A 13,198-nucleotide genomic window follows, 5' to 3' on the forward strand; every position below is an offset into this window, starting at 1 on the left:
ATGGGGTGCTATTTGTACATTACTAGATGGTCTAACATGAAGATTTCACATGGGACTAAAAGCACAATTTAAGTCCAGCCTAGACTTTTAACTAGGTATATTCCAACTAGTGCAACCCAAACCTTATGTTTTAATATTGACACATTTCAGAATTTATATGTATCACATTAATAGCATCATTTAGATAATCATGTAATTTACTTCATCAGTCAGTACTTTTTAAATCTAAATTTTACTTGGTTGTATAATTTTTAATCTAAAAATTTCTTGGTTGTATAAAAAGCTCTGACATATTGCTCTTCCTCTTACCAGCAGTGTGCTCTTTCTCTCTCTTGCCATGATATCTGTGATGGACATCTGGTTTAGACAGGGCATTTTTTTTAGATGGAGGCTGGGAAAATTCAACTTGGCACTTTAGACACTGTAACAGAATAGCTGCTGTTTTTTCCTTTTCTGCCTGCCGCTCGTTCTCCGTTGCTACCCTGGAAAGCAACTCCAGCAGAACCTGAAAAAAGCAACAAATGATAGTGGTATATTCTTTTGTCTATAATACAAAAATGCTACATTTTCTTTTAAATGCTGCCAGTGGATCTGGTGTCAATTCAAATGCCTAATTTTCCATTTATACCCTGTTTACAAGAATCTCCATTCATCTTGGATTCAACCCTTCATGGACCTAACTCTGTGTGCAGGGGTGTTGCAATGCTAAAAAATGCTTGATATAGGCCCCTTATTTCCATTGAAGGGAAATTAAAATACAATTGCATGCAAACACATCACAAACACAATATTTTCCTTCTTCATGTGCTTACATGTTTGCTGCAGCAGTTGGGGAAGAGCCCACATATACTTGTGTGATTGTCACATGTCCCTAAACATTTTGGCTATACAGTATTGCCTGTATTTTACTCAATTTCACTATACTGAACACAGGTACTCTAATTTGGCATGTCTACATCAACACCACCATTGTACATGCACACATTAAATATACTTAATATTTATTGAAATTAAATATTGAAAATTTTTTAATTAATTTATTTATTTCTTATAAACTCCTGGATTGACCTCCATGGTGTGCACTGATGAATAAAGATTAAAAAAGTAACCTGCAAGGCTTCCTCAGGATCATCATCCAGCACAATGTATCGTCGTTTCTGTCTTTCGTGACTAATGTAGTTAAAGTGCAATTCGAGAACCGGGTGGAAACTCTCCTTTCCCTAAGACAGACATTTCGGAGAAAGAAAGGTAAAGTGTGTTCAAGTTTATGCAGTCATAAAAAAAGTTTTGGATAGCATACCATATTTATGTGCATTGACATAATAGAGTAAGAAAATAAACAGACTATGTACAATGTTTTATCAGACTAAAACATTCCTTAACCCTATCCTCGTCAAAAGAATTTATACATTTTTATATTTTCTTTATTAATAAACGATGAACGTTATGCACACACACACCAGCCATGCTTTGTATAATTAATTAATGAGATCTTTTCATAGTAAAGGGGCCAGGTAGCATATGTAGCACACGTTTGTCAGGAACTGACAAATGACATTTAAATTTATTTTGTTCCTAAATTTTGAGTCCCCCCCTAAAAGTGACAAATGTCATTTGTCACTTTGCATCTTAACAGGTTAATGATACACGATATACAGTGAGGAAAATAAGTATTTGAACACTCTGCTACTTTGCAAGTTCTCCCACTTAGAAATCATGGAGGGGTCTAAAATTGTCATCGTAGGTGCATGTCCACTGTGAGAGACATAATCTAAAAAAAAAAAAATAATCCAGAAATCACAATGTATGATTTTTTAACTATTTATTTGTATGATACAGCTGCAAATAAGTATTTGAACAACTGATCTATGTTAATATTTGGTACAGTAGCCTTTGTTTGCAATTACAGAGGTCAAACGTTTCCTGTAGTTTTTCACCAGGTTTGCACACACTGCAGGAGGGATTTTGGCCCACTCCTTCACACAGATCTTCTCTAGATCAGTCAGGTTTCTGGGCTGTCGCTGAAAAACACGGAGTTTGAGCTCCCTCCAAAAATTCTCTATTGGGTTGAGATCTGGAGACTGGCTAGGCCACGCCAGAACCTTGATATGCTTCTTACAGAGCCACTCCTTGGTTATCCTGGCTGTGTGCTTCGGGTCATTGTCATGTTGGAAGACCCAGCCTCGACCCATATTCAATGCTCTAACTGAGGGAAGGAGGTTGTTCCCCAAAATCTCGCAATACATGGCCTCTCCTTAATACAGTGCAGTCGCCCTGTCCCATGTGCAGAAAAACACCCCCAAACATGATGCTACCACCCCCATGCTTCACAGTAGGGATGGTGTTCTTGGGATAGTACTCATCATTCTTCTTCCTCCAAACACGTTTAGTGGAATTATGACCCAAAAGTTCTATTTTGGTCTCATCTGACCACATGACTTTCTCCCATGACTCCTCTGGATCATCCAAATGGTCATTGGCAAACTTAAGACGTGCCTGGACATGTGCTGGTTTTAGCAGGGGAACCTTCTGTGCAATGCATGATTTCAAACCATGACGTCTTAGTGTAATACCAACAGTAACCTTGGAAACGGTGGTCCCAGCTCTTTTCAGGTCATTGACCAGCTCCTCCCGTGTAGTTCTGGGCTGATTTCACCTTCCTTAGGATCATTTAAACCCCACGAGGTGAGATCTTGCATAGAGCCCCAGTCCGAGGGAGATTGACAGTCATGTTTAGCTTCTTCCATTTTCTAATGATTGCTCCAACAGTGACCCTTTTTTCACCAAGCTGCTTGGCAATTTCCCTGTAGCCCTTATCAGCCTTGTGGAGGTGTACAATTTTGTCTCTAGTGTCTTTGGACAGCTCTTGTTCTTGGCCATGGAAGAAGTTGGATTCTTACTGATTGTATGTGGTGGACAGGTGTCTTTATGCAGCTAACGACCTCAAACAGGTGCATCTAATTTAGGATAATAAATGTAGTGGAGGTGGACATTTTAAAGGCAGACTAACAGGTCTTTGAGGGTCAGAATTCTAGCTGATAGACAGGTGTTCAAATACTTATTTGCAGCTGCATCATACAAATAAATAGTTTAAAAAACATATATTGTGATTTCTGTTTTTTTTATTATCTTTATTATGTCTCTCACAGTGGACATGCACCTACGATGACAATTTCAGACCCCTCCATGATTTCTAAGTGGGAGAACTTGCAAAATAGCAGGGTGTTCAAATACTTATTTTCCTCACTGTAACTGCAAGGACCTCCAATTACTAAGTGATTACTTAATACTTACTTCTGTTATAATATGTGCACCAGGAAAAGACATTAGTGTGATCAAGCTTCTAGCATGTAGTTTTTAATGCCCTTTACACACTGTACTATGCTGGTGTCACTGAAACTTACTGTGTGTAATCAGGAATAGAAAATATATAGAGAAAAGGGCAGTGGGCATTGAACAGGGTCTTGTTGGACATAAAAGTCAATTATGGTATGCACAGAAACAACATAATTGACATTGACAAATTGACTAGGGTTGAAACGATTCCTTGAGTAACTCGAGTAATTAGAATACAAAAAATAATTGAGGTAAATTATTTGCCTCGATGCTTTGTTTAGTCCATTTAACTAAACACAAATAATCGTGTCTCCCCATGGACCATTATTACTGATGAGGGAGAAAAGAGCAAGGGGTGCAGAGAAGATTCAAAGAATTTCATGAAACGTTATTCTGTGCCCACATTAAACTGCCAATCTACAATATTCACTAGGCTCTTAGAGCTAATGGGAAGCTTTGAAATTGGCTTATATTTAGACAGTTGACAGGGGTTGAGGTCAGGTATTTGCTTTAATTGTTTGATAACTACAAATTAAAATAATTTAGGTACATAATTAGTGATAAAGGGAGTTGATTTATTTTTACTTTTAGAGATCGCATTCAGTTACTTCCAAGATGGCATGCAGAAGCGACTCCAGGTTCAGAACTTTTGTATAACTGCCCAATTTACATGGACATTAGTGCCACAAGCATTGTATGTACCATAGCAAAACACTTCTAAAATATTGATATCACAACGAAATCATACTACAATATTATCTGCTATGCAATCTCAGCTTGCAGCAGAAACCAATGACTGTTGGAGAAGACATTAAGAACTGTGCATGAGAAAATGACAACAAGGAGTTTTTGCTAGGTTTAAAACAAAAAAACAAAAAAACAAAGAAGAGTGCAAACACTGTCACAAGCAGATGATGCTCTTTGCCATGTGTTGTTACTGTCCTCAAAGTGCCTGTAAATTCTCTAGGCATGCTCTGACTGGAGTGTACTGTTCTGTATATGGTTTAAATTAAAATAAATACCTATTTGCCTTAAAAAGATTTCTATAATGCAGTAATGGCTGTCAAAGGTACACACGAATAAAAGCTTCTCCGATGTTTATATGACATGAAATCAGGCAAAAAGCACCATTTTGGATCCAGAGTGTCATTCATGTAAATGCCATATCCAGGACACCCAGGCAACCAACACCTACTAAACATCAACATAGACAGTATTTATAATTATCTTTGCACTTTACTCCAAACTAGCTTTGTGTACTACTTAGCATTTTATAGTCATTTGCCAACTGTTCTGTTCTTTTGCAATTATTGTACAGTGTTGCACTGTTTGCACACATGCACTTGATGTAGACCTGTGTATAAGTTGGCTTAGGCTTAGTTAGTTCTGTGTTCAACATGAAGTAGTAAAATAGAGTTGTGTGACTGTATTGTAAATCAAATGTATAACTGCCAAAATGTCCTACTAGGCCAGAAAAAATAAAAAATAAAAAACAAAAAAATTATTTGCCTGGATGAATTTTTGGAATGTAATTCCTCGAGGAATCGTTACAGCCCTATTATTTATATATAGTCGAACTTATCTCGACCTTGGTTATCTCGCCAACCCTCTGAAGTCGACGTTTTTGAAGTGGAACCGCCAAGTTCTCGCTTTGTCTTAGCATTTTCTCATCGGTTATGTCGATTCTTATATTTCGCCAAACCCTAATATCTCGACCACAAGGGGGGGCAAATTTGCCACTTATTGTCGGTTATCTCAATCCGCATGACCAATCGCTGGCTTTTGCCACGTCACCATCTCACTACTGTATTTTCGCGTATATAAGACGCGTCTTATAGAAAGTTTTACATACCCCTCACCCAGGGTGCATCTTATATACGCGAAAATACGGTAGTGAGACGGCACTGTGCAGCCGCAGAAGAACTTGCGGAAGTGGTGGAAAAATCAAGCCTTACAGATCTTACAGGTGTAGGATACTTTTCAGAGCTGTCAGAGTGAAATGACTTGAGAATGAAATTTTGACACTGGTTAGCTTTTTGTAAAAACGAACTACGATCTTTGTGTTTGTAATGTTGGAGAATATAATAAAGGTTTGTATCGAGAATCGATGGTGGTTTGTATTGTATACTGGTAAATCTCTGCTGTTAGTTGGTGCACATATGCCTTTAGTTGTTAACAAACATGTATGTACATTTTTATAAGCATGCCTTCATCAAACAAATCGCAGCAATGCTGTTGTGTAAAAAAACCTCCAAAAACACGTGCATGTACATTCTCACTTATTAACGCACATCATGTACATAAAGAAATTTCAAGCATGTTAATATATTGCCGCCATATTAGTTTTTGTTTGTCTCGATTATCGGTTATCTCTACGCTTTTTGGCGTCCCCTAGGCCGGCAACATAACCGGGTTCCACTGTATTATATATTGCACACACACACACACATATATATATGTATGTGTATATACATATATATACACACATATATATATATATATATGTATGTATGTATGTATGTATGTATGTATGTGTATATATATATATATATATATATATATATATATATATATATATATATATATATATATACACACGTGTGTGTGTGTGTGTGTGTGTGTGTGTGTGTGTGTGTATATATATATATACAGTGGGTACGGAAAGTATTTAGACCCCCTTAAATTTTTCACTCTTTGTTATATTGCAGCCATTTGCTAAAATCATTTAAGTTCATTCTTCTTCCTCATGAATGTACACACAGCTCCCCATATTGACAGAAAAACACAGAATTGTTGACATTGTTGCAGATTTATTAAAAAAGAAAAACTGAAATATCACATGGTCCCAAGTATTCAGACCCTTTGCTGTGACACTCATATATTTAACTCAGGTGCTTTCCATTTCTTCTGATCATCCTTGAGATGGTTCTACACCTTCATTTGAGTCCAGCTGTGTTTGATTATACTGATTAGACTTGATTAGGAAAGCCACACACCTGTCTATATAAGACCTTCCAGATCACAATGCATGTCAGAGCAAATGAGAATCATGAGGTCAAAGGAACTGGCTGAAGAGCTCAGAGACAGAATTGTGGCAAGGCACAGATCTGGCCATGGTTACAAAAAGATTTCTGCTGCACTTAAGGTTCCTAAGAGCAAAGTGGCCTCCATAATCCTCAAATGGAAGACGTTTGGGACGACCAGAACCCTTCCTAGAGCTGGCCGTCCGGCCAAACTGAGCTATCTGGGGAGAAGAGCCTTGGTGAGAGAGGTAAAGAAGAACCCAAAGATCACTGTGGCTGAGCTCCAGAGATGCAGTCAGGAGATGGGAGAAAGTTGTAGAAAGTCAACCATCACTGCAGCCCTCCACCAGTCGGGGCTTTATGGCAGAGTGGCCCGACGGAAGCCTCTCCTCAGTGTAAGACACATGAAAACCCGCATGGAGTTTGCTAAAAAACACCTGAAGGACTCCAAGATGGTAAGAAATAAGATTCTCTGGTCTGATGGGACCAAAATAGAACTTTTTGGCCTTAATTCTAAGCGGTATGTGTGGAGAAAACCAGGCACTGCTCATCACCTGTCCAATACAGTCCCAACAGTGAAGCATGGTGGTGGCAGCATCATGCTGTGGGGGTGTTTTTCAGCTGCAGGGACAGGACGACTGGTTGCAATCGAGGGAAAGATGAATGCGGCCAAGTACAGGGATATCCTGGACAAAAACCTTCTCCAGAGTGCTCTGGACCTCAGACTGGGCCGAAGGTTTACCTTCCAACAAGACAATGACCCTAAGCACACAGCTAAAATAACGAAGGAGTGGCTTCACAACAACTCCGTGACTGTTCTTGAATGGCACAGCCAGAGCCCTGACTTAAACCAAATTGAGCATCTCTGGAGAGACCTAAAAATGGCTGTCCACCAACGTTTACCATCCAAACTGACAGAACTGGAGAGGACCTGCAAGGAGGAATGGCAGAGGATCCCCAAATCCAGGTGTGAAAGACTTGTTGCATCTTTCCCAAAAAGACTCCTGGCTGTATTAGATCAAAAGGGGGCTTCTACTAAATACTGAGCAAAGGGTCTGAATACTTAGGACCATGTGATATTTCAGTTTTTCTTTTTTAATAAATCTGCAACAATGTCAACAATTCTGTGTTTTTCTGTCAATATGGGAAGCTGTGTGTACATTCATGAGGAAGAAGAATGAACTTAAATGATTTTAGCAAATGGCTGCAATATAACAAAGAGTGAAAAACTTAAGGGGGTCTGAATACTTTCCGTACCCACTAAATATCTAATATATATATATATATATATATATATATATATATATATATATATATATATATATATATATATATATATATATATATATATAAATAAATAAATAAAACATTTAATTTTATTACCACATTATCTGTGTAAAACTGCTTTGAGACAATGTTCACAAAAGCACTATACAAATAAAAATTAACCTCTGTATGACCCTGGCCACTGTAACCCAGTTTCAGAGTGTTATCTGCTTATAGCCTAGGCCATCTTTTTGGAGAGCAACAATTCTCAAACCCTATGAGGTATGGAGACTGATGATCCGCTGTAGCGACCCCTAATAGGAGAAACCGAAAGAAGAAGATACCCTCAGAGAGTTCTTTGCCATGAGGTGCCATGTTAATTCAATTCAATTCAATTTTATTTGTATAGCGCTTTTACCAATGAACATGGTCTCAAAGCAGCTTTACACAGATAATGCGGTGATTAAAAATGAATATGTTCTTTATGAGTAAGTTTGTCCCTGATGAGCAAGCCGGTGGCGACTGGCGACTGTGGCAAGGAAAAACTCCCCGAGATGGCATAAGGAAGAAACCTTGATAGGAACCAGACTCAAGAGGGAACCCATCCTCATCTGGGTTACACCAAATGTCCATTTGTGGCGGGTATACAATGTTGCAGGGTGCAGTGATGATGAATGTTAAACATCCAGTGGTCAGCATGAAAAAATTGTATTTAAAGCACCAAATTTTAACTGCTCTAATGCAAGATACACAAATTTGTATAGTCACGTCAAGCAGACAAAAACATGGCATGGCTTTGCATACACTGTAGTTAAATGATGTACAGCTGTGATCCCATGTCCCTCCTCTGCACATGTCCAAACCATCTTAATCTCGCCTCCATCACTTTGTCTCCAAAACGTCCTACATGCACTGTCCCTTTAATAAACTCATTTAAATTCTTGTCCACCGTTGTTACTCCCAATAAAAATCTCAACATCTTCAGCGCTGCTACCTCCAGCTTTACCTCCTGTCTTTTACTCAATGCCACTGTCTCTAAACCATACAAAATTGCAGGTCTCACCACAGTCCTATAAACTTTCCTTTTCACTCTTGCAGATACCCTTCTATCAAAAATCACTTCCGCCACTCTTCTCCACCCACTCCACTCTGCCTGCACTCTTTTCTTCACTTATCTAACACACTCTCCATTACTTTGCACTGTTGACCCTATGTACCAGAACTCCTCCACCTTCTCCACCTCTTCTCCCTGCAACTGCCTCACTCCATTACCCTCCCTTTAATTCACACACATGTACACTTGTCTTACTCCTACTGACTTTCATTCCTCTTCTCTCCAGCGTGTACCTTCACCTCTCAACCTGCTCCCTACTCTCACCACAAATCACAATATCATCCGCAAATATCATAGTCCACTGAGACTTCTGACTGACCTTGTCTGTCAACCTGTCCATTATTACAGCAACTACTACTGTCCTTATACATGTCCCACTATGACTCGGTCTCCTTAACTGCGATCCTTCACAGAAAACCCCAAACTGTACCGTGACTTACTGGGATGAATACATGTACTGTTACACCCCAATATATATGCATACATACAATATATAATATATATATATATATATATATATATATATATTAGGGAAATGGGAAGAATTCTTTAACTGAACTAAATAAAGCAAAACAGAACTGACCTCCTTTTTCCAGATGGCTTGAGAGCTGCTGACCTGCTGCAAGCAGTCTAGCTCAAATCGACTCTTGACACAGCCCTGGTACATGTCCACCTCCAAAATATAAGTCTGATGCACTCTCAGGAACAGTGGCCCTGATTCCTTCTTCCTGTTAAAATCCTCAATCTCAGAGAGCACTCTGACTAGCATAGGCCTACACAGGTCCACTGTGAAAACCAATACAGGAATAAAATAAATAATACAGTCTTTCAAATCTTTAGATACACATAATTGAACAACAGAATAGTTTCTGAACATTAAAAATGTGCCTTTTTTCTTGCATATGAACCAAACAAGCATTTGTAATTGTGGTTACCCCCAAATGTGAAAAGGAATAACATAAAATATTTTAAATGTAATTTAAGTTCCACTGCTGTGAAGGTTAATCACAGACATTTTTAAAATTATTAATTGATTACAAGTTTCATTGATTAGGCAGTTCTGTGTTTTACTATGGCACTTTTAATGCTGACTATCTACCTTCAGGAGTAATATTCAGTGTGGCGAAAACAATTACCTAGCAAAGTCTTTAAAAATCTTTTTGGCAAGCCAACTGTTTTTCTACCTCTGTTTAAAAAGTTTTAAAATAAAATGCAAATAATCTAAAATTAAAATGTAGCGTTACATCAAGACCACGATTAAACTTCTATTAGCGAAAAAGTGTGTTGGGAATGGGAAAAAGGCATTATGAATATTCCTGGACCAGGGTTAGTAAATGCTTTGAAAAATTTAACTAGACAAACTTTGCACAGATCCAAAAACAAAAGATTACAATTAAATGTTACACAAACCTTCAAGGTCTTCTTCTTCTTCTCCAACTGCTGGATCATTGGTGACCTTCTCTGGAGACTGTGGGTCTGCTAGACTTGTCTCTAGCGTAGACTCAATGTCTACAAAGCTGTGTCCTGTCCACTGCAAGGTGGATTCAGTCTCAGGTTGAAAGTCTAATATCTGTTCCATTTCTCCTTTTGACTTAGAGGATAGGAGTGGGGTATCAAAAGACTCTGGCATTGTGCAATCGGTTTTGGTTTGGGGGGGCAAAGGAATGCAGTGGGTTTCAGCAATCATCTGTGTTACCTGTCTGTCCACCCTGGGTCCAAACACAAGGGCTGGTGTGCCATTAAGATGATGCTGGTAGCGAAGCCAGTCCTCACCCATCTTCTCTCGAAAGCTATCTAACTTCTCAATGTCCTTCTGATGGTGCAAGATGATATCTTTGTAGTAAGTGCATAATTAGAGGAAATGTGTTATTAAGTGGTCTCATCAACATATTTTATGCAGTGTAATATGCAATGTAATGTTAAGATTGCATAATTCTTAATTCTATAATAAACACGCTGATAAAAATAAATAAATAAATAAATAAATGAATGAGAACATTTGAAGATAATAATTTGATATACACTGTGTATTTCAATGAAAACAAAATGATGTAACAGTGGTCAATGGAAAACAAAATCATCAACCCACTGAGAGCTAGATGAAAATATCTAAACAAAAATAAAGATTTAATTACAGACCGATCCAAGTTGCATCATGGCAAATCATAATGTGCCCGTATGCATTCTCGACTACAAAATAGCCGAAATCTCCCGAAAATAGCAGATGGAGTCCTAGGAAATCACCTCACAGACCTTGACAAGGGCATTAGTTAACTCTTGGAAAGCCTTTGGTGCTACATAGGAGCTTTTGATGTTCCATACATAGCATCCCAGTTGTTCTCAAATAGATTCAGGACCAGGTATTGAGAGGGTCTGTGGTATCAATGCCTCAGTCATGCAGAAATCTATTAGACTGCATACGCACACTTGCCACATGAGGCCAGGTGGAACCCAGGGCCCACTGCACCAGCGTAAGATCTGACGATGGCTCTGAGGATTTTAACATGATGCCCAACAGCAGCAAGGGTACCGCTGGCTAGCTTGTGGAGGCCAGACAATTCTGGTGTTCTCTGGCCATTAAGTTGCATGGTGCTGGGCTGGACTGAGTCTGTTTCTGTGGACAGTTTGGTCAGAAACATGCATACCACTAGCAATGCTCCTTTTGTTTGTCGTAACATACAAAAAAATCAGATGCCGGTCTTGCTTCTGGGTTGTCGGCTTTCAAACACAATATTAAAAAATACAAATACATGACACCTCTTATGCACTCACCTTGCAAAGATGAGGTATTGGGTTCTGTATCACTGGGTTCTGAGATACTAGCTGCCCTCACCTTCACCTTACTCTGTAAAAAACACCAAGCCAGCATTATCCGTGTGTGCATACATACATACATACATACATATTATATATCCCCAGTTACCTCAGGTACTCATTAACCTTCACCATCTCTTCTCCCTTCAACTGCACCACTCCACGGCCCTCTCTCTCATTCACATGGATGTACTTTGTCTTCCTGACTTTCATTCCCCTTCTCTCCATTGCGTACCTCCACCTCCCCAGGCTCATCTCAACCTGCTTCCTACTTTCACCACATATCACAATATCATTTGCAAACATCATAGTCCATAGAGACTCTTATCTGATCTCGTCTGTCAACCTGTCCATCACCATTGCAAGCAGGAAAGGACCCCAATCAAAGCCAATCCTTCATGCAATCCGACAGTCTGTCGTTTCAACTGCACACTTCACTGCTGTCACACTGTGCTCATACATGTCCTGCACCACCCTCACATACTTATCTGATACACCTGACTTCCTCATACAATACCACAACTCCTCTCTCGGCACCCTGATCAACTGCAGTGTTTGCAGATGTACTGCAAACCCCTAACTGCTGCTGAAGATGGGTCTAGATTAATAGTCATCCAATAACAGTATTAGATGAACAAATCCATCAAGTTATTGAGGTTAAACCGAAAAACTATAAAGATGAATCTGGAGTGTAAATAACAAAAACAGTCTGCTATAATGGCTTAGACCTACAGTTGTCATAAAAATGTTTTCGCATTCAAGTCTCCATCAGTAAATAGTTGATAAACTCACTAATGATGCACCCAGATGAGGATGGGTTCCCTTCTAAAGCTGGTTTATCCCGTCTCTGAGTTTTTCCTTGCCTCTCTCCCCTATGGTTTGCTCATTAGGGCAAAATTTATAGGGGATAAACTTGCATAAACTTGCATGTTTGCATAAACTTTCTCTAGCCCCGCTACGGCTTCACGGCATCAGCATTCTAAACTATATCGACGATTGGTTGTAAATGTAAATGCCGCAAATGCATAGAGGGATTATAAATGTATTGTTATTATTCTGTAATTGTGTTAAGTGCTCTACAAATGACATGATTCAGAGCATTGTTCACGCTCTGAATCATGTGTAAAATCCAGCCAATTCTGGCCTTTTCGGGGACGTGGTGCACACGGTCGTAGACAGGTTTCAGGAGTCGGCGAAACAGTTGGTTGCTTTTAGGCGGTTCCTCCCTCGTCGCTCTTTTGGGGCTCCTCGGCGGGTGCAGTCCCAGCCTGGCAGGCCAGGCAGCGCAAAGCCCAGCAATTAAGCGTTGCCACCCGGACCCCGATGGGAGGGCCCAAGGCGCTGCTCTATTCCCGGTTCGAAGGAGCCGGCTAACCTGAGGGTGGTGGTCTCCTCTAACGAAAGCTGGTAAAGCGGCCCTGACTATCGAAGTGCCCTGCTTCGAAGAGGGAGGGCCTGCGCCTTGCGTGGTGCCCATGTCTCCTCATCTTTAACAGGGAGCCAGGCTGTTAGCTCCGCCTCAGGTTGTGTCGTGGAGCGCGCCTCCCTCCAGCGGGTGTGTCCCCCCGTCTCTGCCATAGAAATCGATGCACGTGGCGGGGACCCGGCGCTTCTGAGGAGGTCTCAACGGCTGCAGGGCGTCGCC

At 39.8% G+C, this 13,198-nt stretch overlaps 2 protein-coding genes across 8 annotated transcripts in view; one reads left to right on the forward strand and one right to left on the reverse strand.

The window, feature by feature from the left end:
• Positions 1-13,198, forward strand: part of wbp4 (WW domain binding protein 4) — a 218,884-nt gene that overhangs the window by 67,435 nt on the left and 138,251 nt on the right. The gene's annotated exons all lie outside the window — the stretch shown is intronic.
• Positions 1-13,198, reverse strand: part of stk11ip (serine/threonine kinase 11 interacting protein) — a 74,709-nt gene that overhangs the window by 34,559 nt on the left and 26,952 nt on the right. For all 7 annotated transcript variants that reach the window (XR_014531827.1, XM_083531867.1, XM_083531866.1 and 4 more), the window contains exons 13-17: positions 11,512-11,584; positions 10,150-10,572; positions 9,323-9,525; positions 1,110-1,220; positions 310-505 (exon numbers count right to left, since the gene is read on the reverse strand). Coding sequence is in view for 6 of the 7 variants with exons in the window: in XM_083531867.1 (XP_083387993.1) it covers positions 310-505; positions 1,110-1,220; positions 9,323-9,525; positions 10,150-10,572; positions 11,512-11,584 (1,006 nt within the window). In the remaining variant the exon portion in view is untranslated. The remainder of the gene's footprint in view (positions 1-309; positions 506-1,109; positions 1,221-9,322; positions 9,526-10,149; positions 10,573-11,511; positions 11,585-13,198) is intronic.

The sequence above is a fragment of the Silurus aristotelis genome (genome assembly GCF_946808225.1).
Source record: "Silurus aristotelis genome assembly, chromosome: 2".
Taxonomy (NCBI): domain Eukaryota; kingdom Metazoa; phylum Chordata; class Actinopteri; order Siluriformes; family Siluridae; genus Silurus; species Silurus aristotelis.